We start from the raw sequence: 26,753 nt of genomic DNA, 5'->3' as shown, positions 1-26,753 counted from the left end.
TTGACACATATACGCTGCTATAGAGTGCTACATGCATGGATGACGTATTTTTGTAGGCCAGAATTGCCCTGGTTCCCTCGACAAAAAGACAATGGGATTTTTCCATTGGCTTTTTGGATTATTGTAGAAAATAAACTCCAATCTTCACAAATGAACTCCACTTTTATGATTTGTGAAGTGTGAATGCAATTGGCAGAGGTAAAAATGCATTAGTGGGGTATTTATTGACCTGAAGGACACTGTAGTTCTCCGACATGCTTGTGAAACTGCGGTAACGCGAGCCTCCGAGTGCAAAACCGTGGTACCGCCAGCCGCCGTCTGACTTCCTAAAGTAGTGTTATCATGGTAAGGTAACGGTGTTACCACAGTTTTGCACTCTGCTACTTCAGGCTTGGAAAGGGAGGAGTGAGTGGTGGGATACTCAGTTGGGTGCAATCTGCAACCACACCACTAGATGCCACCAAATCCTACAAACTGTACCTTTAATCAACTCATTTCAGCCCTACATACAACTTGACATTAGGTTGTATCTATATGATCCGCCCCTACTCCATCTTCCCGGCTCCCGGTGTTAGTAACGGACTCCATGCTGTCATTGTGACTCAGGTTTCCCGCTGGGATGTCTTCCTCCGTCTCCGTCTCACATGTGGAACACACATGCCTGTTAGTAACCCATTGGGGAGACACTAGTCGGGATGCTCTCGAGGACCAACGGCTTCCTCATTGCTAACTGCTTCCTCTGGCCAGAGGTGAACATGTGGCACGGCCATCATGAATTTGCACTCTAAATCCTTCCAAATGTAGTGGGACTGCTGGAGGGATGAAAGAGAAAGAACCTAAATCTCCATATGTCTCTTTTAATTTATGCTCTCTACAGACTAGTCCTCAGTGGCACCCAGGCGGCACTGCACATTTTAACACTTAAGAAGCATTTTTTAATATCTGCTATTAGAAACTAAATGGTATTTTGGATAAAAGAGTTAAATAAACCATTATTCATTTAGATTTAATGAACTATTCGGTCATTTTGGTCTTATTTCTTTAGCCCATTAGTCGTTTTTTATGCTTTTTTTCATGCTGAATGACTTATTTCCAAGAAACTTATGAGCACATCTCTGGTAAACAGACTTTAAAGTGGTGCTTTTCTGTGCTTCTTTGTCGACTGAGAGTTTCTTTGGCCTAATTGTAAGTGTATTTTCATAAAGCCTTATTGTGTTAAACGAGCAAGAAAAACAACCCCTAAAAGTCTTTTTTTCACAGCAGTTGGTCAACAAATATTGGAGTGAAATATGCCTGTCAGGGAATACTAAACACTCTGGCCTCTTGATCTCTTTTTCTGTGGCATGTGTGCCTTGTTGATAAGGTCAAAGGTCGCTGGGCGAGAGTCAGCGGTCATGAAGGGGCGCGGACCTTTGTAATGCTACCCCGCTGTAACACGCATGACTGATGTGCACGACTTTTACAGCTCTGAACTGTCCTCCAGGCTCCAAACTCTGACCGAACCCCTTCACCAAAAGAGTCTCTCTCTTCATTTAGGTCACGCAGAAGAAGAAAAGGGTCTCCTTGCATGTTTTCTGCAAAACAGCTCTAAGAGGATAAGAGTGGCTTAGCGTTGGGTTAAGCTAGGCAATCATCCGGTGGGCGTACATAAGTTATTTGCTGGAAAGGAGTCTGAGAAGAAGAATGGGATACTCTTGTGCCAAAACGGACAGTTTCGCAGGTCAGATAAGGCGATTGTAGCCCGTCGATGCAGCAGTCACGCGAGGGCCCCCGGTGGCCTCGATTCAGCCGCACAACCAGGTGATTGTTCTCCCTATCATTTCAGCAGCTTAAGGATTTTCCAATTGTTCACTGGTCAAATCTGATTAGAGGATCTCGGCCAACCTGAGCCGCTGACAGCGCTGATAAAGTGAGAGTGTGACCGGAGTCAGACGGAGAAAGGAAGCATCTCCGCTGATCTCTGGTTCTTTTCCATCATTTGGCAGCTTCTCTCTTGTTAAGGTGAAACGTTAAGCGGTTTTGACTCTGATCTAAATAATGTTAAATCTTTGATTGGGCTTTTCTGTGGCTGAAGGATTTTTATGTTATCTTCATCTTGAGTTTTCTGTCATAAAGGAAAAACACAAAGGCTTTCATTTTGAATTCAGAATATAGAGCTCATATGATGCTGCCAAGGAATGCTGGCAGCCTAAATATCCAAGCATGGCAGGGGGGGGATCAGCAACTCCTGCTTAGTCCGAGCTGTGAAACATGCAAAGACGCAGGCGGTCATTGGCAGGAGAGCGCCGACTAAAATAAACAAGCGAGCATCTAGAAAAACATTAATGAAAAGTGGCACGTTTGGAGAGAAGATCGTCGAGAACGGCGTTTGCAGAGATTCTCCGAGTGTCCTGGCACGCAGCCTCCAAGAACACGGAAAGTGTTGATTTTAGTGAAGCCGAAGCCTCTTAATTGCCAATGAAGAACCACACGTACACACACAAAACAGGGGGATCCCTGTCCTTAGTCGAGCTTCATCCATCCCATTTCTGTCTGATCCAAGACTACCGGCCTGCTTGCCTCCCAGCAGGCGCCCTTCTCCTTTGGAGAGGGCTTAGTGTGGGACATATGGGAAAGTCTTTGCCTGCCAGATCACTGTCTCTGCACAGAGCCAGTGTGGGATAATGACACACTGGAGACACGGCAAGTAGAAAATGAGAACAGGAGATCTGCTGTCAGGCTGACTCGGTATAACCCGGCCACGGGACACACCACGCTGTCTGTCGATTGAGCGAAAAGCACTCAGGCTTATATGATGACTGCATGGCCTATTTTAGCCTGGAGACCCACATTTCAGCAGTAGTGTCTAGCTCGCTTTATAGAGCAGAGTGCTGGCTGTGCATTCGGATGCCTCTTCATATGGAGCTCAGGGACGTCTGCACGGTGTTTCTGGCTCTTTTCCGGAAGAACGGCGGCGCTAAAAATGGGGAGAAACTCAAGATGGGGTAAGTTTTGAGCAAAAGGTTGTCAGCTTTTCAGAGAGAGGTTTGGAGCTCTTTGATCACTTCCAGGTCTGTGAAGGAATTTGCCGTTGAAGGCTGGAGCTGTGTAAAGCCACTGAAATAGTTTGGAATAAAACGCCGCTGCGTTTGAAGTCTTGATGTCATTGTGGCTTTTGACAGCTAAACGGCGAAGAAGAAGAAGTTTTTCATATCTTAACCGCAACCAGTCACACACAGCATTTCACCTCTAATTGTCCTGATGATGCATCACTTTGTTTGCCGTCACATCAAAGCTGTAGGCATCATGTGTGTGTGTGTGCGAGAGAGGGGTGCATTGGCCTGAAGATCATCAGGCCTGCAGGCTGAAAATTGATTGGACCCTTAATTGTATTTCCTGGACTGCTGACGAACGTTTGAAATTCAGCGTGTGCAACGCGAGGGTCAGGGAAGTCAGAATTTGCTTTCGCCTCCACATACGTCCCTTCAAAACATTCGTCCTTCCTTCCTTCTCTCCTTCCCCTGAATGATGCTTTCAATAGGTCGTCGGCGAGCACTTTGAGATTAATCACGCCATCACACCGAGCAAGTTTTTTATGTAAAGTAATGCTCTGTCATCTGAGAGTTATAGTCCATCCATCATCAGCATTTAGCAGACTCTCTCTCACATATAAATGGCTTTTAGGAAGCTGGATTTACAGTAATGACAAATCACACTGTTTATTTTATGGGATGTTTTGCTGGACACTTCCGTTCTCGGCAGGATTTACTGCTCAGATTTCATTATTTAAATGTGCTTTTTGATGCTTTTGGAGCCACCTGATAATTATCTCTGTCTCTTTGATTGAAAAGAGGTGAATAATGGCGTTATGAGCGGTTCGTTGGTATTAGTAATCAGTGCAACATGATTACTGGGAGGTAATTGTGTTGTTGCACTGCATGAGTTGCCAAAGAAAATGAGATGATAGCTAGTTCACCATAGAGATAGAAACTTTATATTGTGAAAATAGAGAGTTTTTTCGTCATTCTTTGCCCAGAAAGGAATAAATCTTCCTAGTCTTTCTGTCCACATTAAGTATCTCCACTCCCTCAGCGCCACCGCTGAACTTCAAAGTCGTTCCCCGCTGTCAAAAGCACCAGAGTCTGTCCAGCGAGACGCCACACATCTGTGCTTTATGTGACTTTGAAATGGAAGTGGTATGGAAAGCGTGGCAGCTCCAGAGCTCCGTAGATCCACAAAGGGTCTCATTCAGGTGTGCCAGAACGCCACAGAAGCACCACATCCAGACCCTTCGTCCTCCTCCTCCAGCCAAAACATGAAGAAGCAGACAGGCCGAGGCATCAAAGTGTGCCACTCTGTAATTTAAAGGTCACTGAGGTCATGCCGGGATGTTGATTTGGAAGTTCTGCAGGTATATCTGTGTGTGTATGCTGCTTGCATTTGCCTCCCTGGCTCATTTGGCACATGTTTTCATTCGTGCCGCATTAGAATAATTTTGACTCCATCTGTCGGCTCGCCTAATGATATTTATGCTATTTCTCATTTCAGGTTTAATTTTCACATTTACATATTTACCCTGCATGTATCTTACATTTATTCAGCTGGCAGCTTGTTGAGCATTTTTAATGGACCAAATCAACAAAGCTGTGATTTTCCTAAACAGTTCCTCTCAGGGAAATCTTTTTTTATTTTGCAGAAAGTGGACAGAGGAGTCTCTAGAAGTAACAACCTTCTGAGTTTTTGCAAGATCGCCAGGGATTTATCTCTCAGAAAAACAGATGCTCACCTCTGTGACCTGAATGTTATGATAATACACTAGAGGCATCCACTGTGGCTATATCTGTAGGTGGTCACCTGCCCAAATCCCCTCAGTCCATGAACTACCCCTGCTCGCCATGCTGATCATGCCTGCCGGCTAGTCCTTGACCTGATGTCAGCGTCTCCGGACTTTAAAGCCGTCCGTGTCACGTCCTCTTTGCTCTATAGGTTGTGCTGATTAAGGGCAGCATTTAAAGCAGGAACTGGAGCAATCTGCCACCAGCTCTGCCTGCCTGCACGTCTCCTCGACTGTTCAGTCAGCAGCTAGCAGCCTGATTACAGCCGGCTTTATGGCTCAGCCTGGACAGATGGTGTGGCTAGTGCCGTCCTGCCCTGCCCTGCCCGCCTACGCTCATTCAGCCAGGGCCGATCACTGCACAACTACCAGGAAATTACTATCTAAACATATGCATACTGTAGTCAAATGATTTCATTCAGACACTAAAAAATGTGTTTTCTTAAAGCTTAACATCTCAACAACACGTAGTATTACTGGTATTATTGATACAGTATTATACTGTAATCATACTGCATCTCCTCCCCTCTTCATGCACCATGAAAAATACGAAAATATGAAAATACGAAAATGTAACCAGAAGTGACATGAGAGGGTGGAGCTACAACTGAACGCTGAATAAGACATTTTTAGTTGACCAAAAAGGTTATAATTAACTTTAATGAACTGAAAACACACTGTGAAAGGATTAAAGTTCGAAAAAGTTGAAAACAGGTAGCGACCTGTCAATCACAAGGTAGCCCCGCCCTAAAGCATCTCCTGCTTTATGGTCTATTTGACTCTAAATGGGAGCATAATTTACTAAATGAACATCATGCTGTATTGAAGAAGACTTGAAACTAGTGATTGAGACCATAAACTCATGTTTACAATGTTTACTGAGGTAATAAATCAAGAGAGAAGTAAGCTTTTTCTCATAGACTTCTATACAATCAGACTTCTTTTAGCAACCAGAGGAGTCGCCCCCTGCTGGCTATTAGAAAGAATGCAAGTTTAAGACACTTCAGCGTTGGCTTCACTTCTCAGACTCGGAGTAGCACACTGGTTTAATGTAAAAAAAACTGATCTGGTAGTCCATGCATGCAGTTTAAGGACAAATGCAAATGTATAAATGTGTAGAGGACTTGCAGAATGTTGAACTCTCTTTGGCACTGGTTTGATACGTAGCATAAGGCCGTCTGTCACACAGACGAGCACATAAGTCATGGGTTTGGGACTGGAGAGAAAAGGAGGTGATTGTTCTTGCTAATGCGAATGATATGTGACAAACTGGGTGACTTCTACTCTTAAAAATTTGCATTTTCAACCACGATTTCCTCTTTCAACGTAAGCCTTACCTTTGTTTAACTTCACTGCGAATCAAACCAGTAAAAGAAGAAGACAGAGTCATGAAATTCAGATGATTCCCCACCTGACTATGCCCAAGAAAGCCCTTCTTTTGTGCAGATACTCCTTTCTAACAATACCTGGCTGTCACTCCCCGTCCGCCGGTGCTCCTGAATGTCACTTTTATCTGATCATTTTACGTTTACATGATCCCAGCGGGGTCCAAGATCATCTCCTGTAGCTTATCTGCTGCTGTGGTAGTCTTACAGAAGCAGAAAGTGAATGCATGTAGGGGTTAAAGTTCACCCTGCAGCTCCGGGGATAAAGATGGCATGTGGCTCTTATTCAGATGGAAATAGGCAGTTTTCACACGCACTGTTTGCCACCTGTTTTGCATGCAGCTTGCGGTGTTAGCGGCACAAAATAGAAGCTCAGATTGTTTTTGAGCAGACCGGGACTTGAAGGTCAAGGTCACTCGCTCTGTGTTTGCTGCTGCTGTGATTGCACTTAATTCAAGCTATCAGCAGACACACACACACACACAGACATACGCCTACAAAATCACACACAATAAGTCAGTAAGTACTGTGTTTGCACATTTTTTGTACTCAATCTAGTCATTTGGACAAAGTGTTCGCAGCATAGTGAACTGAGCAGAAGTTGGGATTCAATCCAGAAAAAATACCATCATCCATCTTTCGTCTCTGGCACTGACTCAGTCCCATTCTCGTTTCATTATCACTCTGTGTGTTTGTGTGTGCATGCTTATGCAAAAAAGAAAAAAAATCATAATTGGAGGATGCAATGATCCATTTCAAACAACAAACATCTCATAAAATTGTAAAACAGCTTGAAAATAGATCCTGTTTTAGATGTTTATAGTGGTGCTTTCACTTCCCAGCAGCTGGTGATCATTTCAGACATTTTAACCCGGTATAACCCCGAGGTCCTCGGGCTGGTTTGCGCCGGTTGTTCTGCAGATGAGATTAAAAACGAGGCATGTTTGGTATCTTACACCTCGGAGCAACACGCCTGAGGAGCTTTAACTTCCTAAACAACAAGAAACAATGTCCCAGTGATTTGGGATAATCCACAGCTTTTGTTTTATTATCTGTAAGACGTGTGTGAAACCAACAAGTCATCCGAATAAAATGACATTGTTTGTCCGTAACACAGTGATATGTGTTCTGTTGTTGCAGGATGGAAGAGACGGTGCGGTCGCTGCTGCAGAATCAGGGCGTCGTGGAGCAGACTGCTGTGGACACGGTGGACATCATGAAGGCCTACAAGGTAAACTACAAATCCTGTTATCATTCAATGAGAGTAGAGTTGTTCCTATACCAATACTAGTGTCGTAAATGCTCTGACCTTGAATAGGTAAGGTTAGTAGAGGTCGTCAGGCACTGAGTCTTGCAAGAGTTTTTTTGCACAATTTTTGGACTTACCTTCTGGACATGACCGTGAGCCATCTCGCTTCTTTCTCATTACATGCATACAGTCTTTTCAAAATAAACTTCTGTCTTCACAGGAAACAACTTGGTTAGGTTTAGGCAACAGAACTACTTAGTTAGGTTTCGATATGCCAGTTCAGGTATCGGAATCCAAATGGTATCATAACATTTCTACTAGAGGCAGGTAATGAAAGTCTAAAGGAGTCTGCAAGTCCACTGATGATATACAGTCATATTCTCTATTTCCTCACTGATAAGGCAGTAATCATTTTGTAGGTATCTTTGTATCTCGCTCCTCGTACTCGTCGGCTCAGACGGCGTTGAATAAAGCTCGACTGAGCCAAGGTGAGGGCGTCCATCGCCGCCCCCGTTACATAAGAGAAATAGCCGCTGGGACTGAGCAGAGTAGGCAGAAGGAATACCACATATTTCTGAAGCACGGGGTCATCTTCAGGGTCACACTTCACAATTTGGAGCTCGACGGTGTTGCAGCGCTGAAGTGCTGTAGCCTCAGTCTGTTTATCTTCTGTGTGTTATTCACTCCCAAACTTTCCAACTATGTGTGATGCATTTTATTTGCAGACACCTCTTCAAGTATTTATCCAGCTGCAGCACCACCATAAATCTTTCTTTTATGTCACACGAAGCAGATGATAGTGTCCATAAAGCGGCGACCGCATTATTGTCTTTAACATCCAGCGGTAACATGCCTCCAGGGAGCAGGAGAGAAAAGGGCATCGCTAGTTCAGCAAGTGTGCAATAAAAAGAGTGTCTTTATAAATGACGTTCATCACCGTGAATAAAAGACGGAAATAGACGCTGAGTGAAGAGAGCAAGTAAAAGATGAAATGTCAGGCTGGTGAAACACGGGATTAGCAGCCATGATAAAAGACTGATGTGCTGTAAATTGTCCTGAGGTGCAAAAGCTTTGTAATGAAAATATGACAAGACAGCGCGGTCGGGAACATTACGCGACATGAATACAGTGTGTCAGTATGCAAATAATGTTCTCTGTGCACGCAGGGTAATCCTTCCCCACCACAAACAGATTATGTTGAGGAGAAGCAGAATGACGGAGGTGATAGGAAGTGGAATGTGAAGTGGTGTGTGGAGGCGTACAGTTTTTAGTTTTGGGTTCAAACCCAACTAATTCAACATTAGAGTGAAAATAAGGAAAAGTTTTCTGCGGCTTTTTTTGTATTCACCCATGTCTGAATCCTCAAATTCACAATAAAAACATGCATGTATACATAGTCAGTGATGTACAGTACTTACTGCTGCATGTAGACATACTTTGTTCTCATGTTAAGCAGTCAAAGAGAATAAACGTAGAGGGTTATTATGACGGTATTCCCGGCAGCTGTGTGCTCCGGCTGCAGCTGTATTCTGTGTGTTCAGCAGACAAACTCAATAACTTGAAAGGGCAGCGTGAGGGACAGGGTTTCCTCCCCTCTCCCTCTCCACTCTCTCTCTCTGCGGAGATTATTACGGAGCCCTTTTGACGCCGTCTGATGAGCAGCCTCTCAGAGCAAACCGCACACTTCACAGGCAAACAAAAAGCAAACTTAAAGAATTGCCTCGGACTCGATTGTCTGATGGAATCAAGCAAGATTGAAAACCTAATATATGTTTAGAGGAGATTGGATCAAGCTGAAAACAAAGAGCCTTGAAGGACATTATTTCCACTTCGTATTAGGAGAGAGAATCTTTGATATATATATATAAGAGAGGAGTTGCAGCCATCCATTAGTGCTGCTAACCTCAGCTCTGTCAGGTTTGACAATCATCCGTCAGAGCTCCGCAATGAATGAAGCATGAGGTGTGTGTGCACGGTGATATATCACACTCTGAATAACTCATTTCAAGAAAAGATACCGTTGCTTCATTCACAGCACTTGTTAAAGTTAATTTAGATCCTTTCTTTCACAGTTTTCTCTAATCTTTTTAAGCTTTTTCTTGTTCATTACCGAGAGGTTTAGAGGAGAAAATCACTCTTTGGTGCGACTCATACATGGTGAAAAGCAGACGCTACTTCATTTTTAAGGGATCACCAACCAAATTGAACTATAAAATGAATACAATACTAATATAATATAAAACAAAATCAAAATGATTCTTCTGCTGCTGAAATTTAGTTCCTTTTTTTCCGCAGAATCTTCATCATTTCTTGTACGATAGTGGAAAAGTTTGACCTCTTCTGGCCTCTTGTGGGTATTCAAATGAAACCATTTTAGAGTTTTAGAGGAGAAAATAATTTTTTTGTTGAACTGCTATTAAATCATAGACATATTCAACCTGTGAAGAGCGATCACGGCCACAAGTTTACTCTATGAAATGCAGAAAATAGTGAAGAATGTCCTTTCATAGTTCCCCAGAGCCCAAGAAAATGTTTTGAAATTGCTTGTTTTCTGTTACTTACAGCGCGTAAACCAAAGATATTTAAGTTAAGATAAAATAAAGCAGAGGTAAACAGAAAATCCTGAAACGCTGGAACAATTAAATTTGGCGTTTTTTGTTTTAAAACTATACTACTGTACGTTAAAACCTTAAGACTTTTTAAGTAATATAGATGTAAAATAAGATCGTAGCAGCAGTAGAAACCTTTTTCTCCTTTTTTTACCCCTCTTGGTTTGTTTGTTTGTTTGTTTGTTTATGTATGCAGTGTTTTATTTGTAGGTGAACGATAAAAATATATAAAGATTTGAGTCAAAATGTTAAAAAAACAGAAAGGAAAGGAGATTATTTACCAATATGTACTGACAAAATGTTAAAATATAAAACCAGAAGATGCTATTGCAATGACCTAATTATTATTTCCACTACATGTTGATATTATAAATAAACGTTCACTAAAGTAGTTCATACTTACTGGCTCCAAAGATTCCTTGAAAAACTCTGAATAATCTCTGGAGTGCGACAGAGAGCTCGTTGTGTTTTTGCAGTTTGGTGCTAGCCAGATCTAGCGCCTAATTAGTGGCTAATTATTACCACTAGTTACTTATCGCAGATGCCAGGAAGAACAAAAAAGAGGAAAAAGATATCTGGCAGAGAGACTGACAGAGAGACGGAGCCCCGTCATCCAGACGAGACGAGAGCCCTCAAGGTCACCGCCACTCTTTGGAAAACAAGTGAAACATGATTAGGGATTAGGGGATGTTTTGGAGCTCTGTTGTCGGAGCTGCCTCCCTGTTGTCCCGTCTACCCATCTGATCCTCTCCCCTTTCTTCTCTCTGATTCTTGCCTTTCACGGCTCCTTACCCGTCTTCCTGCCCCGAAACATTTGTCATACCTCGCTTCTGAACGCTTTCTTCCCATCTGCTCAGGTTTCTTCTTGCCAAATTTCCCTCCTTTTCTCTCTCATTTCTAACTTTGTCTTATTTTCTGTGCGTCAGGATAAACTCTCTGAGGAAGTGCGGAAGCAGTTCGATGGCCCCGAAGAAAACGGCTCCCCGCCGTCGACTCAAACGGAGCTGCCGCCGAGCGCCGATCCCGATGCCAGCCAAGCAGAAGAGGACAAAGACAAAACCAAACCCCTTCTGGATCGCCTCAAAGCACTGGAGGTACACCACCTTTACCGCTTTGTTTCTCTCTACCTACCTTCTTTGTTCTTCGTTCCTCATCTTCATGCACACTTCCCAGCCACCCCTGGCTATCCTTTGTGGTCCAGCCTGTCTGCTAGTTGTCAGAGTCCTCGCTCGGTTGTGTCTGAAAGCGTGACAGCTCATCAAATTCTCCTTCGTTTGGAGAGCAAAGTCATCCTGTGAGAGTCGCCGCCGGGGGCCTCGGGCTCTTCTCCAGCTCCGGTTTGTTTTCCTCTGCGCTCGGGGATTTGAGCTGCACTCCGCCGCCAGCCCCGAGCAACAGTGATCCACCATGATTGTTTTTTTATTCAACAAAGCCACCGGACACATCCTCTCAGATCTCTTCAGCAATTAAAGGACTCAGACTTAATTAAATTAGGCCACCAGTCTTACCTTCTCATTTCCAAGTTCCTCCTCTTGATGCTTATGTGGTGGACGGCGTGTGACATAAAGTCTTTACGTCATCTCAAACCATGGTAGATAATAAAGCTCCATCTAACAAGGAGCTAAAGCAGCTTCTTTCAGTGCACACACACAAAGTAACATTACACTAAGGCCTCCCTGATCGACTCTAATTACAGCAAAGTGGCAGGTAATTGCCTGTTGCTCCTCAGCTGTACGTTATCTTCCGCTGCTGGCAGGAAGTACGGTCAACCCGTCCCGGTGATCCATCGGATGAAGCGCATTACCTAAACATTACATTTTAAACGTCTTTATCAAAAAGTTATCTGCCATTTTATTCCATTCAGCCGGCGCGGCGTGATGGATGCACCCGCCCGGCTTAAAGCAGGCAGAGCGAAGCAGAGGCAATACATCACTGCCGCGCGTTGTGCATAAACTCCAGCGACACTAAGTAAGCACTGCCCGGCTCTTATTTCTCCGTGCTGTTCATTAAGTTGGCAGGCACGCACTGTGGTCTATAACTGGGGCTTAAATGGAAACACCAAGACTTTGGGAGAAATGCCCGTCGGTCATCTCACTCGTTAAGTGATGAGAACATAAGTGCTAAAATTACGCACAGAGGGTCATTTATTAACGTGCTTCATACACAAACTTCTAGGTTTATATTCTGATCTCTTTCTCCTTAAAGGGATAGCTCAGGTTTTTTAAAGTGGGGTTGCATGATGTACTTATCCATAGTCAGTGTATTACCTACAGTAGATGACGGTCGGCACGCCTCCAGTTTGGAGAAACAGACAGGAAGCAAAGTACTGCTGTGGACGGGGGCAGCAGCAAAACAGATTTTAGCCACCTAATATTAGTGTAAGTGTACGCTATATTTAGAATATTTTCACTGCTTTACCTCGCCGTCAGACAGCCCTTCCAACGGGGAACTGAAGCCGTTATCTATGCTCTCTTCAAAGCCACCAGACTCCATGAAAAAACCTGAAATGAAACTGAACGTTGTGAACAAACAGCTGATTGTAACGTGACACACGGGACACCAACAGCGGCCTCCTCGAGCCTTGTGTGTTTGCTCCCGTGCTGGTACTCCTGTCTGTTTCTCCAAACTCCATCTACTGTAGTTAACACACTGACTATGGATGAGTACCTCATACAACCCCACTTAAAAACACCTGAGCTATCCCTTTAACTGGTGTTGTAGACCTCAGGGCCTTCTTCACTTCCCCTTTATTCTTGCTCAGTATACTAACAAGTTCTACAAGCTTGAAAACTGCCACGGCGACATAATCCATCACAGTAAACATGTTTATTTCTTTACATTTATCTGTTTGTTCGCTCCCGAGCTGACTGCTCACATATCAGCGTGCATTGCATTGTGCCGTCTCCTGACAGCAGCAGAAAGAAATGGAAATAATCCCTCACAAGCATGTCACCTCACAAACTGAACCGTCTTTCTACGTTGTGTTTGTTAGCCGGGGGAAGCAGTTTATATATCAAGGTTTTCCAGAGGACAATGATAGAGGGAAATGTTACGGCATGCATTGCAGCGAACAATAATAAACCCATTAATAAATCCAGATGACATTGGGATTCTCCGTTCAACCTTTTAAAGGCTTTTGTGTCATTGAAAGCAGCATAACATTTATGTCAGGGCTCAAGTAACAAAATACCACTTATGTTGCATTCTGTAACGACGGCCTGGAGAGTCAGATAACGCGTCATACTTCACTTAGAAAGAAAGAGCTGTTGTGTAGGTGTACTGCTGACCGACAACACATATTAAAAAAGTGATGAAGGTTGAGCTTGTTCAGAGGGGTTATCTCCAGGACGATGCTGCAGGAAACGGGACTATATATATGTGCTCTGATGACTCACGTTAAATGACAGCCCCCTCATTTGCATAATAAAGCATAGATGCATAAAGAAATGCAGTGGTAGAAAGTAACTAAGTACTGTACTTATGTATAATATTCGGGTACTTTACTTGAGTATTTTCATTTTCTACTTCTTTCCACTTCTTCTCTGCTACATCTCAAAGGGGAATAGTGTTATTTTTACTGCACTACATTTATTTAATAACTTTAGTTACTTTACAGATTCAGATTATTAAATCAAAATACAATCAACTAATAATAAATTATAATATTGTAGATTAAGCTGTAAGTATTTAACATTTTCCACACCATAACCAGCTGCAATATTAATACATTTAATTTATTAAATGATTTATTAATAATGCATAACGAGTACTTTCAATTTCAATACTTTTTGATTGTAATACCTTTGTACTTTTACTTGCAACAGTATTTTTACACTGTGGTATTACTACTTTTATTTAAGTAACAGCACTTCTTCCACAACTGAAGAAATGTATAAAGAAAAGAATAGAGAAATAAATAAGTTTGGGGAAATAAATAGGAGAAGAAATGCAAAAATAATCATGCAGAAATAAATAAATATATACAATTTAATAAGGAATACTTACATTTAAAAATAAATTTAAAATAAATACAAAATAAATAGATACAAAGATATAATGTATTTTAAAGTTAATAACAAATAAATAAATAAATTTGAGGGGAAATGCAAGTAGATAGGGGAATTAATACAAAGGGTAAGATTTTATCAATTAATTAATAACTTCATTTATTTTTAATATTATTTGTGGTAAATTAAAAGTCATTTATTTATTTAATTTATTTAATTTATTTAATTTATTTATTTTATTTTATTTATTTATTTTATTTATTTATTTAATTATTTATTATTTTGTCAGGTTCTGTCCTTCATATTTTAGTTGCTGTTGAGTAAGATAAAGAGATTTTATCTTTATTTTATTTATTTTTTTCAATTAATGATAGGAATATGGTCCGTGAGCAAATTTTAATTAATAAAAGATGATAAATAAGATGACAAGGGATTAAAGATATCTCCTAAAAATAGAAATTCAAGGACACATAAGACACACAAGATTGTTTTAATTATCCCAATCAGGCTTCAAGGCTTTAATTAGTTTACTTCGTTTCTTCCTCGATGGCATCGTGAGAATGTTTTGGGTTGTAATTATGCTTTCCATGTTTTCATCAAGGCATTGGTAGTTTCTACTAAAGGGCAGAGGGCGAGGGAAGCGAGGCTGGCTGACAGCTCCTAATATGCTGCCTGCCACTGACAAATTGGAAACTCCCAGAGATCAATAGGGCGCCGCCTCATCGCTTGGCAAGTGGAGGAGATATTCTTATTAGGTCCAAACTCCAAATGGCTCCCTGCCGGCCCAAAGTTCACCATCATAACTTCCATCCCCTTGACCTTTCTCTCTCTGCTACTTTGTAAATTTTTTATTGGCCATCCTGGACCAGCGTTGACATCTGACCTTTCGCCAAGCAACTCTCCTGTTAGCTGCAGCTCTGCTTGATTGCTATTTCCGTCTCCACTGTTGTTGTTTTGTTGCATCACATGTAACCAACGTCCCAGAGAGGTTTGAGCTGCGTTGACCCTGAATGTGTGTGTGTGTCCTTTGCAGGAGAAGAACTCATCGTTGGCCTCGGAGAACACGAGCCAGAGGGAGCAGTACGAGCGCTGTCTAGATGAGGTGAGTGTTGTTTATCAAGACGCTTTCAAGGACGCCAGATGTTTAACTTACCTTGGAAAGTCCACATAATGTTTGTTGAGTTAGTCTGAGTGAGCAGTATTGTTGAGCTTCAGATTAAGGTTTTAATGAGGTCCTGCAAAGCACACTGTGTTTCCCACAGGTTGGCAATTTACTGGAAACACAGCTTGAGGGAGGCGGAGGTGAAATGGTGATATTAACAATTAATTTAGAAAACAGTGTCTCATTTTTCAGGCGCTAAAATCTCTCATGTCTCACTTTAATGAAGAGGCTAGCATGTTTCTAGTGAAGATACTGGCATCATATGAAACTATTAAACCTAATGAATCCATCGGTACCAACCATGTCATACTAGCTTGTTGTGAAAGAGGTTAAATAACGCTACAAACTTGTGCTTAATTTTGGCGAGGAAAAACTGTCACGGCCATTTTCAAAGGGGTCCCTTGACCTCTGACCTCCAGATGTGTGAATGTAAATGGGTTCTATGGGTACCCACGAGTCTACCATTTACAGACATGCCCACTTTATGATGATCACATGCAGTTTGGAGCAAGTCATAGTCAAGTCAGCACACTGACACACTGACAGCTGTTGTTGTCTGTTGGGCTGCAGTTATGATTTAAGCATATTTTTTATGCTAAATGCAGTACCTGTGAGGGTTTCTGGACAATATCTGTCATTGTTTTGTGTTGTTAAGTGATTTCCAATAATGAATATATACATACATTTGCATAAAGCGGCATATTTGCAGACAGGTTCTTCAAAGCAGACGGTTGTTTTCAGATTTAATGCAGAAATACAGAGTCTTTAATGTTAGAAGGCCTTTTGTTGATGCTTGTATAACAGCTTTCTGCAGGTTGACTCCTCTGCACTAGCTGTTGCTAACTGTATTAACTGTATAATATACAATACCTATATTCAGTGGTCAAAACAGCTTATTGTTGTTATTATTTGTGGTCAGCCTTACAGTCTAGCTGTTAAATAACCTTAAGCTGATGTTGAAGCGGTGTTGCTGAAGCAACGCTTTATGTAACAATGGCTCTTGTGTGCCCTCTGGTTATTTGTGAGAGCCTGATAAGTGCTGTTTAGGGAGCCACATGAGGGGAATGAAGCAGCCCGGCTCGGGGCTGTGCCTGCTCGCTGAATCACTCCAGGAGGGAGGGAGGGCAGTGCTGCTACGGGGAAGTATGTCCAGCAGGGACAAGATGCCCAATTTGTCCTGGAAGCAACCGGCTCAGCAGACTGAGCAGATCTGCCTGGAGGGTGGGGGCGGGGGGGAGAGGGTGAGGAAGGAGATGGAAAGTGAGTGATAAAAAAAGAAAGAGAGGGGAGGAATTTTGTCATGATTAGAGTTTCCATGGATTGTATTTGGGGTAAATTCAGTCCTCGTCTCCTTCCTGCTCCCCCGCCCTCATTAAGATGGCTCAACTCGGCTTTGTTGTGTTTACTTGTCAACTGTGTGGTTGACTTTTGTGGAAGGAGGGCCTGGTAATGATGCTATTTTGATGATGGAGGCTGTGTGCGCCTCTCTAACGACTGCACACAACAACAGTGGAGAGAGCCCGACGTTTGCTCTGCAACAGAAGGGATGATTATTTTTTTATGTCAGCCCAGCTGCTTGTCTATATTTCAGTGTGTGTGCAAACTCATTTGTAGTTTAATTACTTGTGTCAAAGTCATGACAATGTCTGCAATCAGAGATCAAATCCATTAAGCCGGGGTTTTTGTTTGATCACTCGAAGCGGATCTGTGAGTTGCGGTTCCAGGAGCGGAGGCTCATTTCACCATATTTACTCCCATCTCTCCTCATTCAATAAACCAGAGCGAGTGCACTCAAAAGAGCCGATGTGGCTTCACACGGTATTAATGAGCAATCAATGGGCGGTAATCGGAGCTGCTTCTCCATCGGCGTTGTGGTCTGAGAGAGCAGGGCGGGTGTGAGACCAAAAGCCCAGACGCCTCTGCTTCTACATCAGCCCAGCGCTGTCGATACCACCGTGAGGAAGTGAGAGCTAAACATTGTAAAAGGCGTGTTTGTGTAAAAGACACACCAGATACTAGGTCCAGCAGCGTAACATAATTGTGATGTGCAAAAAAAATAAGGAGACACACAAGCACTCCAGAGCATTGCTACGCCACCTAGGCTCACCATGCAACTCCTATACTGCAATCCAGCCTTAGATCAGCACCACGGACAGCAGCCGCAGCACCAAATGCACTGTATAGACACAGATTACAGTAGGTGTGCATTTTCCAATATATGAGAGGTAACAGTTACATTGCTATAGATTTAAATCCCTGATCCCGCTCCATAAGAACAAAAAGAAACCTGTAGTCACCCATTAGAAGTTCATCCTACGGGCCTTGCTCTTGTCCAATGTTCTAGTCGCTGGCTTGCTGTTAGGGCCCCTGTGCAGCTGCACCGGTTGCACCGTCGTTATTGACGCCATTGACTAGGTCTGTAATATATTGTATTCACATAAGCTCATAATAATTCATCTTATGTGTAAATTGGCTGAGGAAGTGCAGCGTTAGCGGTGCAAAGACGGTCTACAGAGGCCTGTAAGGGGTCATATGAGGTTAATAACACCTTGTTTTTCTTTCTTTCTGTCTGTTTCAGGTTGCCAATCAAGTTGTGCAGGCGCTTCTCACCCAGAAGGTTTGTTTCTTATTACCTTTATTGAATAAATCTCTCATACAAAATGCAAAAACTGAACTTTACATGCACAAGGCGAGTGTTTTCATTGACGCTCCCCGTGTTGCTTCTCCACTCAGGATCTGAGAGAGGAGTGTCTGAAGCTGCGGACTCGAGTTTTTGACCTGGAGCAGCAGAATCGTGCGCTGGGTATGCTGTTCCAGCAGCGGATCAAGCCGGCCTCGGACCTGCTCCTCCAGGTAGGCTGCCCTCTCAGAACCCAACACACTGACCCAGTTCTTAACACTGCTGTTATCGCTTGAATTAGCATATCTGTACTCACAAGGAAGCAGCATCTCCTCCAGTAAACAAGCCCGAGTGCTTATTTATTCACATGCATTTGAAGTTGTTTTTCATTTTGGGTTGCTATTAAACTACTCTGGGGTCTCAGCTGGAGACAGAGGCTGCAAAGAAGACTTTTATAATACAAAAAACGTCCTCTTTTACATCAAGCTGGTCTGTTTTGAAGCAAAAATAAAGACCTTAAAGCACAGATCCCTTAGTAGTAGTTGTTTTGGTTTGTTTATCGTGCATGGGGGTTCAATCAGAGGATGCACATGTGCAGTTTTAATGTATTTTTATGGACTCTGTGGTGCACCGAGACGTGCATTTAAACTCCCTAAAACTATTTAGGAGAGCTTCAACAAAGGCAAACTCCAAATTTACCCCCCCAAAAAAGTCAGCATCCTCCCTGGTGCCCCCAAAAGAGTAACACCATCCTCCAAATCAGGATAAAATATGCAGTTTTATGCCTCCAAAGCACTCTGAGAAATGTTTGCAGCACTAACTATAATCTGTTGCATGAAAGGACGACTTCACATCCGACAAAAATAACAAAGATTTGAACCAGCAACCATCCTTCTTCTGTAAACTTTATTTATATTTTCCACATTCTCTTATTTGGAGTGGCTGAAAATTGGCTCAGTTCATCTTTTTGGTCCCTTGGAAAACACCAATTTAGTGAAAACTGTCTGTGTGTGCTCCAGCTAGCTTTTCAAGGTGTAATTATGACACAGACGTACCTGCCACTTTATGTGTCCTCATCTATTGTCAACAGTGATATACAGAAGCATCGCAGGCCAATAAGGTCAGTTTGGAAAGTAGGGCGTCACGTAATTGTGCAAATTGTGTCTCGTCGCTGTCAATATGAAAATAGCAAGCTGCCAAAAAGAGAGGAGAGGGGAACGGAGGATGAAAAGAGAGCGAGCAAGGGTAGATAAGAAGGGGAAGGACAGGACGGAGATGAGATAGCAGAGAGTCGAGACGACAAGGAGGTAGAAGTGAAAAACTAAGGGCGAAATAAGAAGCGGCAGAAATGAGAAAAGGAAAGAGAAAATAATATGGCTGTGTTGTAAAGCTTCTTCCAGCACCGTTATTAGACAGGCAGGAACATTGTCAAGTGAAACAGCAATATAAAAGACTGGAGGAGGGATATTGATGATATCACTGTGGGGACCGAGAGGTGCAATTTAGCTGGGGACGACAATTTAAGCCCAGACTACTTCTGTTTAAAAGAAACTCACAGCTGAGATGATATACTGTATCAGGTGGCGTTGACTTTGAGGTTTCTGCGTCCACATTTGTGACGCTAAACATGTAGGTTTCCCCCGCTGGAAAGTCATTTCCCTGCTTGCTCATTATATAAAAATAATGACCTTTTCACCACCAACTGGTGAGTCAGTGTAAGAATTAATCACGATGTGATCACGCCGTGCCGGAGGTTGTGTGCGTCCGTTATGAGCTCACCAGTCATGTGTGGGAGAGCTGTTAAAAACAGCTATATTTATCCGACAATATGTAATTCAGAAATAGTCCTTGATTTATCCATCTGTAAACAAGCAACACATATTATAAAACCACCATAAAAAAAGAAAAAGGCTATATTTTCTTAAAGGGAAAAAGCAGGTGACTGCTAACTTGGCTCACATACGTCTAAATACCCTTCATTTTTTATAGAGATTAAACAAATTAGATATTTATTAGTAAGCTTTAAAGGTACTGGTACGAATAATTATCTTTCGACAGACCCAGGCTAGCTGTTTCCCCCTGTTTCCAGTCTTTATGCTGAGCTACGCTAACTGACTGTTGGCTTTCCAGTGTGAAACCAGAAGTCAACGTTCATAGCTCGAGATAGGGCCATTCACGTTTTCACGTCTTCGCTTCAGCCAGCATAGTTCTTGGCACATGGGAGAAGTTTCAGTTGGTTGCAATCTGCGTTCTCACCACTAGATGGCGCCTAATTCTACACACTGCACCTTTAAAGTAAAACAAAAAAAGCACATTTAATTGTTCCAGTATCTCAGGATTTGCTGCTTTATTTCATTCTTTGAATCCTAAACTATAAAAAAAGCTACAGCAGCATTATTATGGCACTTCTGAAACCAAACCTACACTCTTGTGTGATTACATTTCACATCCCACTTACTAAATCATCCTCGCAAAATTTCTCATAAAAATCTGAAAACAACGAGGGTGAGTTTTCATCTCTTCTCTCTCCTGGAGCCTCGAGCTGAGGGAGCTGTAATCGCCCGTACGAGTGTACTGTTTCCCATCTAGCTCTGGACCTTTTGCTTATCAGTAATTAAACGTTCTCCAGTTCCCCGAGGGCATCTTGAGTTTCTCTGATAACGAACCGTAATGCTTTTAATGGGAGCAGCCGCACCACCAGTTGAGCACCTTCGTCGCCTTCAGGACGAATTGGTTTGATTCCAAAAAAAAAAAAACGCCACGTATTCATTTCAGAAAATTCAGTTTCAAAATAACAATGATGGTTGTTTTTCTCAAACCGTGCACTATTTGTGAGCCGAGGGGAAATAACCGGTGTGCAGTCCCGTCCACTTATGCTGCCTATCAAATGTGACAGGCAAGTGGCAACTGAGTCGCCCATTACCGGGACAAATACTGTGTGTTTCCTGAGGTAGCTCAGGGCCCCAAGGACACAGCATGAACGCCATGGCCTCATTACTGCTTCTGCAATTTTGCAGTTTGTGCAAACATGTGCCATGGACTTCTGCTAAAAGTTTCTGTGCAAAAAAAGTTTGAAATTACTATTTTTTTTTCAACTTTTCAAGAATAGTGGTAAATTAATTTAGACACTCTAAAAACTAATACTATGATGTACTCAATTTGTTTGTAAAGTAGTAAATTTGAAAGCTGCAAAATCATTTAAATTTACCTGAATTGTGTAAATATAAGTAAAAAATTCACATATATCTGAATAACTATGTTTAATACCATGATATATAAAATTGAATAGATATAATTAAAATTGTAAGTCAATGCAATAGTAACCTTAAATCAAAACTACTAAAAAAATGAGCAGATATAATTGAAATACTAGGTAGATAATTGAAAATGAGATTATTATTTAACAAAACTAAAGTGCTACATTTACTCAATATGTTTAACTACATTTAATTAATACTGGACTATCAAATCTCAAAAAAAAATTGTTACATTTACTTATTTTTTTTAACTGTATTTACCCTTTACTCCAACTTTACTTGAAGTTAATATATCTAATGAAACCAAATGATAAACATAAAGCAATTTTACACATACAAATGTTATCACATAGGCCAGTGGTTCCCAACCTCGTATTTGTATCTAAGAAAAGCCTTAATTTAAATAAGGTGATTTAATTCATTAAATGAGTTAGTCTTTTTTTATTAAACCAACTTTCTTTGGTCGTTAAATATATATATATATATATTTTTTTAGGCTAAACTACAACAAATAAAAAATAAATAAAAAAAATAAAATAAAAAACATGTGAATTTTGGAAATTTTTACAAATACATTTTTTCTTAATAAATATTGACTTTTGGACTGAAATCTAATTCTACAGATAATACCAATATTATTAATTTAGCCTGATCTTTACCTGCAACCGTGCGGAAATACCGGATTTAATCAGATCGTGGCCTTTTAATTAGCAAAAAATGCACATTTTTAAATAGTTTTATATACAGATTTTTGTATAGATTATCCATTAAGTGAGTAATTAGGATTTTTTTAAATGTGCAAATCTAATTTTGACAACCTCAGAGCAGACAAATCCTGGCCCGATGTTGGGATCCACGGATATAGGCTATGATTAAATTTGCTGAGTGGAGTTTTTGAGATATTTTTCAGTAGAACTCCAGATATCTGACCTTCGTCTTGTCATATTACAGCTGAGCCTTTGTCTCATATCCTGGTGTAATTTAACGGGCTTTGAGTAGCGGGAGCTTTAGGATAAGCCTTTGTGATGAGTCAGACGTATAGATCGGGTCATGCAGGTGAGCGTCATGTGTGGGCGTCCGTCTGTTCTCTCTGACTGCTTGCTGTGGTGTGTGTATGAGCGGGTGCGTTGACATTCAACCGATGAGTTTTTGACAGCGAGTGCCAATACTGATGAAGCTGCCTATTGCTGTTATTCTGGGCTGATATTCATTATCTTGAAATACGATCACTGTAAAGCCCAAAAACCACAAAGAACAAAAGCTTCTTCTTCAATACGACACACAAAGCTTCCTCATTGGCTTCCAGACTATTAACTAATAGTTAATAAAAGGCCACATTTGCATGATATATTACAGTTGTGCACGTATTAATTTATGACTTTGATCTTGGCCTTGATCCTCAAAAAGTTCACTTGTCATCTGCCATTTCCTTCGACTATCTCCCCCCCTCCCCGCGACCCTGTGACACTATTGACTGAATCCTTGATGAGGATGCTGAGGAGGTGAAATCCAGCACCCAACGATAAGATCAGAGCCTCCCGTGACACCTCGGCCACTCCCATCATCCCCGGGTGGACAGCAGGGAGGCCGAGAGGCGATGCGGCATCGGAGCTGCATGAATTTCAATTTCATGAGTTTAAAACTGAGAAGCCATCTGGCGCTTTGAATCCAAACTAGTGAAACTAAAATGGCACTGATACAGCTTAATGTAGGGCTGCAACTAAGGATTATTTTCATTGGCGATTATTTTCTCGATTAGTTGTTTGGTCTATAAGATGTCATAAAATGGTGAAAAATGTGGATCAATGTCCAAGATGACGTCCTGAAATGTCTTGTTTTGTCCAAAGATATGCAGTTTACTGTCATAGAGGAGTAAAGAAACCAAAAATATTCACATTTAAGAAGCCGGATTCAGACAATTTTGACTTTTTTTGTCTTAAAAAATGTCTCAAACCGATTTATCAGGTCAGAAAATGTGGATCAGTGTTTCCCAAAGTGATTAATTTAATAATTTAGTTGACAACTAATCGATTAATTGTTGCAGCTCTAGCTTAATGCAATGTTTAATTTTGAAAGAATAATGCCAATGAAGCTTTATAGTGAGTACAACAAAGCACTAAAAACTAATAAGTCAATTTTGGTTGCAGTCATTTATTAAATGTCAAATTGTTGTAATAATTCAAAACATTTTAACAGCCTGATTTTTGCAACAACTTTGAATTAAATGAAACCAGGTTTTAGCATGCAGAGCTTGATGTTTTATATTTTATGATTACTTATCTCTGTGCTCCTGAAAGTGGGTATCGATGTGTTTCCACCTCGTCACTGAAGGTGAAAAGTCTCATTCACATGATCGCACTGATACAAAAAGAAGCTTTTTTTTTCCCTTTGGATGTTTTGCTGAAGAGAAAAAACGTAGGATGGTTGTGTTTTGGCCACAGGCGAAGTGATGCAGGTTGTTTGGTCTTAAGAGACAAAAGAAACCGTTAAGTTTTGGTATCATTAGGAGCTGTTTTCTTTCTTTTTTCCCCCCTCAAACCAAAATGTTCAGAGGACGTCTTTCACAACACAGAAAAAGTCAATACAAACTGTCAGCAAAGGGTTTTTATAGAAAGCAATAAAAGTGAAGATGAATCTACCTGTTTATATTTGAAAATGTTTATGATAAGAGCTGGTTTTCAAAGCTCCATTTGCTGAAGGTGACTTTCCCTTTTATAACTCACAGTTTTCATGATAGATATTGTTTCTGCTGCAGGTGCCCAGCATGAGAAATTTCATTTAAAGCTGGGTCCACCCCCCTGTTAGAAATTAACAAATCGCCTACTGTATATACATATACTCCCTGAGTGAGCATTAGTTTTACCCTTGGCAGGAAACGCAGCATAAGATCAAGTGTTTTGTTCCGGCATATTTCCAGTTTAAGTTAATTTGAGCGCAGGGAGCGCAGTGTAATTAAGTTCGGAGATTAACACTTGGAAATGTATTTGGTTTTGTATCCTTCCCTCTTAAGCACAAGAGTTAAATAACAGAAGAGACTGCAGACTAGCATATGAATAAAAAAAAAAAAGAAATCAAAGGAATCCCTTACTCCCTGATGCAATTATTTCCTATTCACATTAATTTTTTTTTTTCCGGCCGATGACATTAATGACTTTGAGCAAGGAGTATGAATCAGGGCTCTGCGTGGCGCCAGTGGAGGGAATCTGATGGGCCGGCAAAATGTTGCTCGTACTCGACACACTGAGATGTTGCAAAAACTAATTTAATTTCTAACTTGATAGATTTACTGTGAGGGATCACTGAGTGTTGCAATGTGTTGAATGAACAGTATAGCTAAAAGACGACTTCTAATGAAAACCAACCTACCATTCTGCTGTTTAATTTCTTGAAATCCCTGCAGTCAAAACTCACTCTAGTGTGTCCTTCCTTTCAGAAACTCCACTCTCGGATCATGGATCTATCTGCGGCAGATTTGCTTCTTGAGCCGGAGAGAAGCAAGGCCTTCTTGCTTTCCAGAAACACCGACTCTCCCTCCAACGTAAGCTTAATGGGAAACATGCAATGTATTCAGCAATATGAATCGTCCAGGTAGCATAACCGCAACCCCCCTCAAGAAATCATTACAAGATATTAAAATACCGACCCAACTATCTGAAGCCGTGACCCCTCCTCTGCTCCCACCAGGAAGAGCTGGCAGTATCACTCGGCTCTAAGAGGAATAAATCCTTGTCATATTACCAGAAAACCATCGATTGAGACCCGCGTCAGTAAAAATGACTCCATAGGACACAGTGGTACATTAGTCATCTTATGTATTATGCATTAAGGCTTGAAAATGAGTTTGCTTCCTTATTTTACCCCTCCGAGAACGCCAGCTGATGAACTGTAATGTGTGCTTTGAGAGCGGAAGACGAGGGAGAAAATGAAATAGTAATGGCTGAGATGTGAGTTATAATAAATCAACTTATCTAAATGTGCAAAAGTATCACATCTCTTTAAATAGGTTGTGTTAGGTTATACTCACAAGCGGAGGTGTGGACTCGAGTCACTTGACTCGTGTCAGACTCGAGTCATAAATTTGATGGCTTTAGACTCAACTTCACAAAATCAAAAAAGACTTGCAATTCGATTTGGACTCTTAAAATGGCATTACATTTGGTGAAGAGCGCATTATGACTTGTTTAGGACTCGGAAGTCAAAGTTTAGGACTTATTAGTCTTGACTTGGAACTTAACTTTGGACCTAATAGTCTTGAATTGGGGCTTGATGTGGGACTTGACTTTGGTCTTTACTTGGGACTTGTTAGTCTTGACTTGGGACTTGACTTTGGTCTTTACTTGGGACTTGTTAGTCTTGACTTGGGACTTAACTTGGGGCTTATTAGTCTAAACTTGGGGCTTGACTTGGGTCTTTACTTGGGACTTGTTAGTCTTGACTTGGAACTTAACTTGGGACCTATTAGTCTTGAATTGGGGCTTGATGTGGGACTTGACTTTGGACTTGTCTGTCTTGACTTGGGTCTTTACTTGGGACTTGTTAGTCTTGACTTGGGACTTAACTTGGGGCTTATTAGTCTAAACTTGGGGCTTGACTTGGGTCTTTACTTGGGACTTGTTAGTCTTGACTTGGTACTTAACTTGGGGCTTATTAGGCTTGACTTAGGGCTTGACGTGGGACTTGACTTTAGACTTGAGTCTTGATTTGGGACTTAACTTGGGACCTATTAGTCTTGAATTGGGGCTTGATGTGGGACTTGACTTTGGACTTGTCTGTCTTGACTTGGGTCTTTACTTGGGACTTGTTAGTCTTGACTTGGGACTTAACTTCGGGCTTATTAGTCTTGACTTGGGACTTGACTTGGGTCTTTACTTGGGACTTGTTAGTCTTGACTTTGGACTTGACTTGGGACTTGAGTCTTGACTTGGGATTTGACTTGGGACTTGACTTTAGACTTGTCAGTCTTGACTTGGGATTTGACTTGGGACTTATTAGTCTTGAGTTGGGACTTGAGTGCAAAGACTTGAGACTTACATGTGACTTGCAAAACAATGACTTGGTCTGCTCACAGGTGACACTTATATGAGCTTAACGAAATATCTGATTTCTCATCTTACATAAGAGAATGAAATAATGTATTAGTGAGTGAGATGCTAATTGGAGTACCATCTGCTGCGTTGTGATGACTGCACATGGAAATGTGATTGATATTATTAAATTAAGTTTGAAAAGTGCATTGCTCTAGCATTTCTAGGAAACTTTCCCAGAGCATTTCATTGGTCTGTCAAGTCTTTCATCACAAAATTAACGAGATGGCAATTAGATACGCAACACTACCCGACGACTTGCACGTCAAATCCTCTCACACTCAGAGCGCTAACAGTATAACTAATGCTAAGCAAGTGATTCACACTATAGCATCATGTCCTCTCCTCTCACACCTCTCACAGGAGGTTCAGTTGAATGGAAAGGCAGGTCTCCCCGTGGCCAAGTGTCTGAGCCAGCTGAGTCTGACGGTGCCAGCGCCGGTATACCCACGCAGCAGCTGTAGCAGCAGTGAGTTGTCCCTGTCAAGTGCGTGCAGCGAATTCTCCAGCGGCTCTTACACCTGGAATGATGGACGATCCTGTGGGAAAATGGTAACTCACTCTATA

The 26,753-nt window shown here is 41.6% G+C and overlaps 1 protein-coding gene across 5 annotated transcripts in view; it reads left to right on the top strand.

Annotated features, from left to right (window-relative positions):
- LOC119483492 (nck-associated protein 5-like) overlaps positions 1-26,753 on the top strand; it is a 131,958-nt gene that overhangs the window by 84,701 nt on the left and 20,504 nt on the right. For 4 of the 5 annotated variants that reach the window (XM_037761629.1, XM_037761630.1, XM_037761631.1 and 1 more), the window contains 7 exons: positions 7,339-7,429; positions 10,983-11,150; positions 15,097-15,165; positions 17,804-17,842; positions 17,959-18,078; positions 24,536-24,640; positions 26,550-26,738. In XM_037761629.1, coding sequence (XP_037617557.1) covers positions 7,339-7,429; positions 10,983-11,150; positions 15,097-15,165; positions 17,804-17,842; positions 17,959-18,078; positions 24,536-24,640; positions 26,550-26,738 — 781 coding nt within the window. Of the gene's footprint in view, positions 1-2,744; positions 2,985-7,338; positions 7,430-10,982; positions 11,151-15,096; positions 15,166-17,803; positions 17,843-17,958; positions 18,079-24,535; positions 24,641-26,549; positions 26,739-26,753 lie in introns of those variants that run through there. The other variant, XM_037761632.1, reaches the window with a different exon arrangement.

The sequence above is a fragment of the Sebastes umbrosus genome, chromosome 24, assembly GCF_015220745.1.
Source record: "Sebastes umbrosus isolate fSebUmb1 chromosome 24, fSebUmb1.pri, whole genome shotgun sequence".
Taxonomy (NCBI): domain Eukaryota; kingdom Metazoa; phylum Chordata; class Actinopteri; order Perciformes; family Sebastidae; genus Sebastes; species Sebastes umbrosus.
Note: the sequence above shows the minus strand (reverse complement) of the source record. Positions and strands in the feature narration are given on the sequence as shown.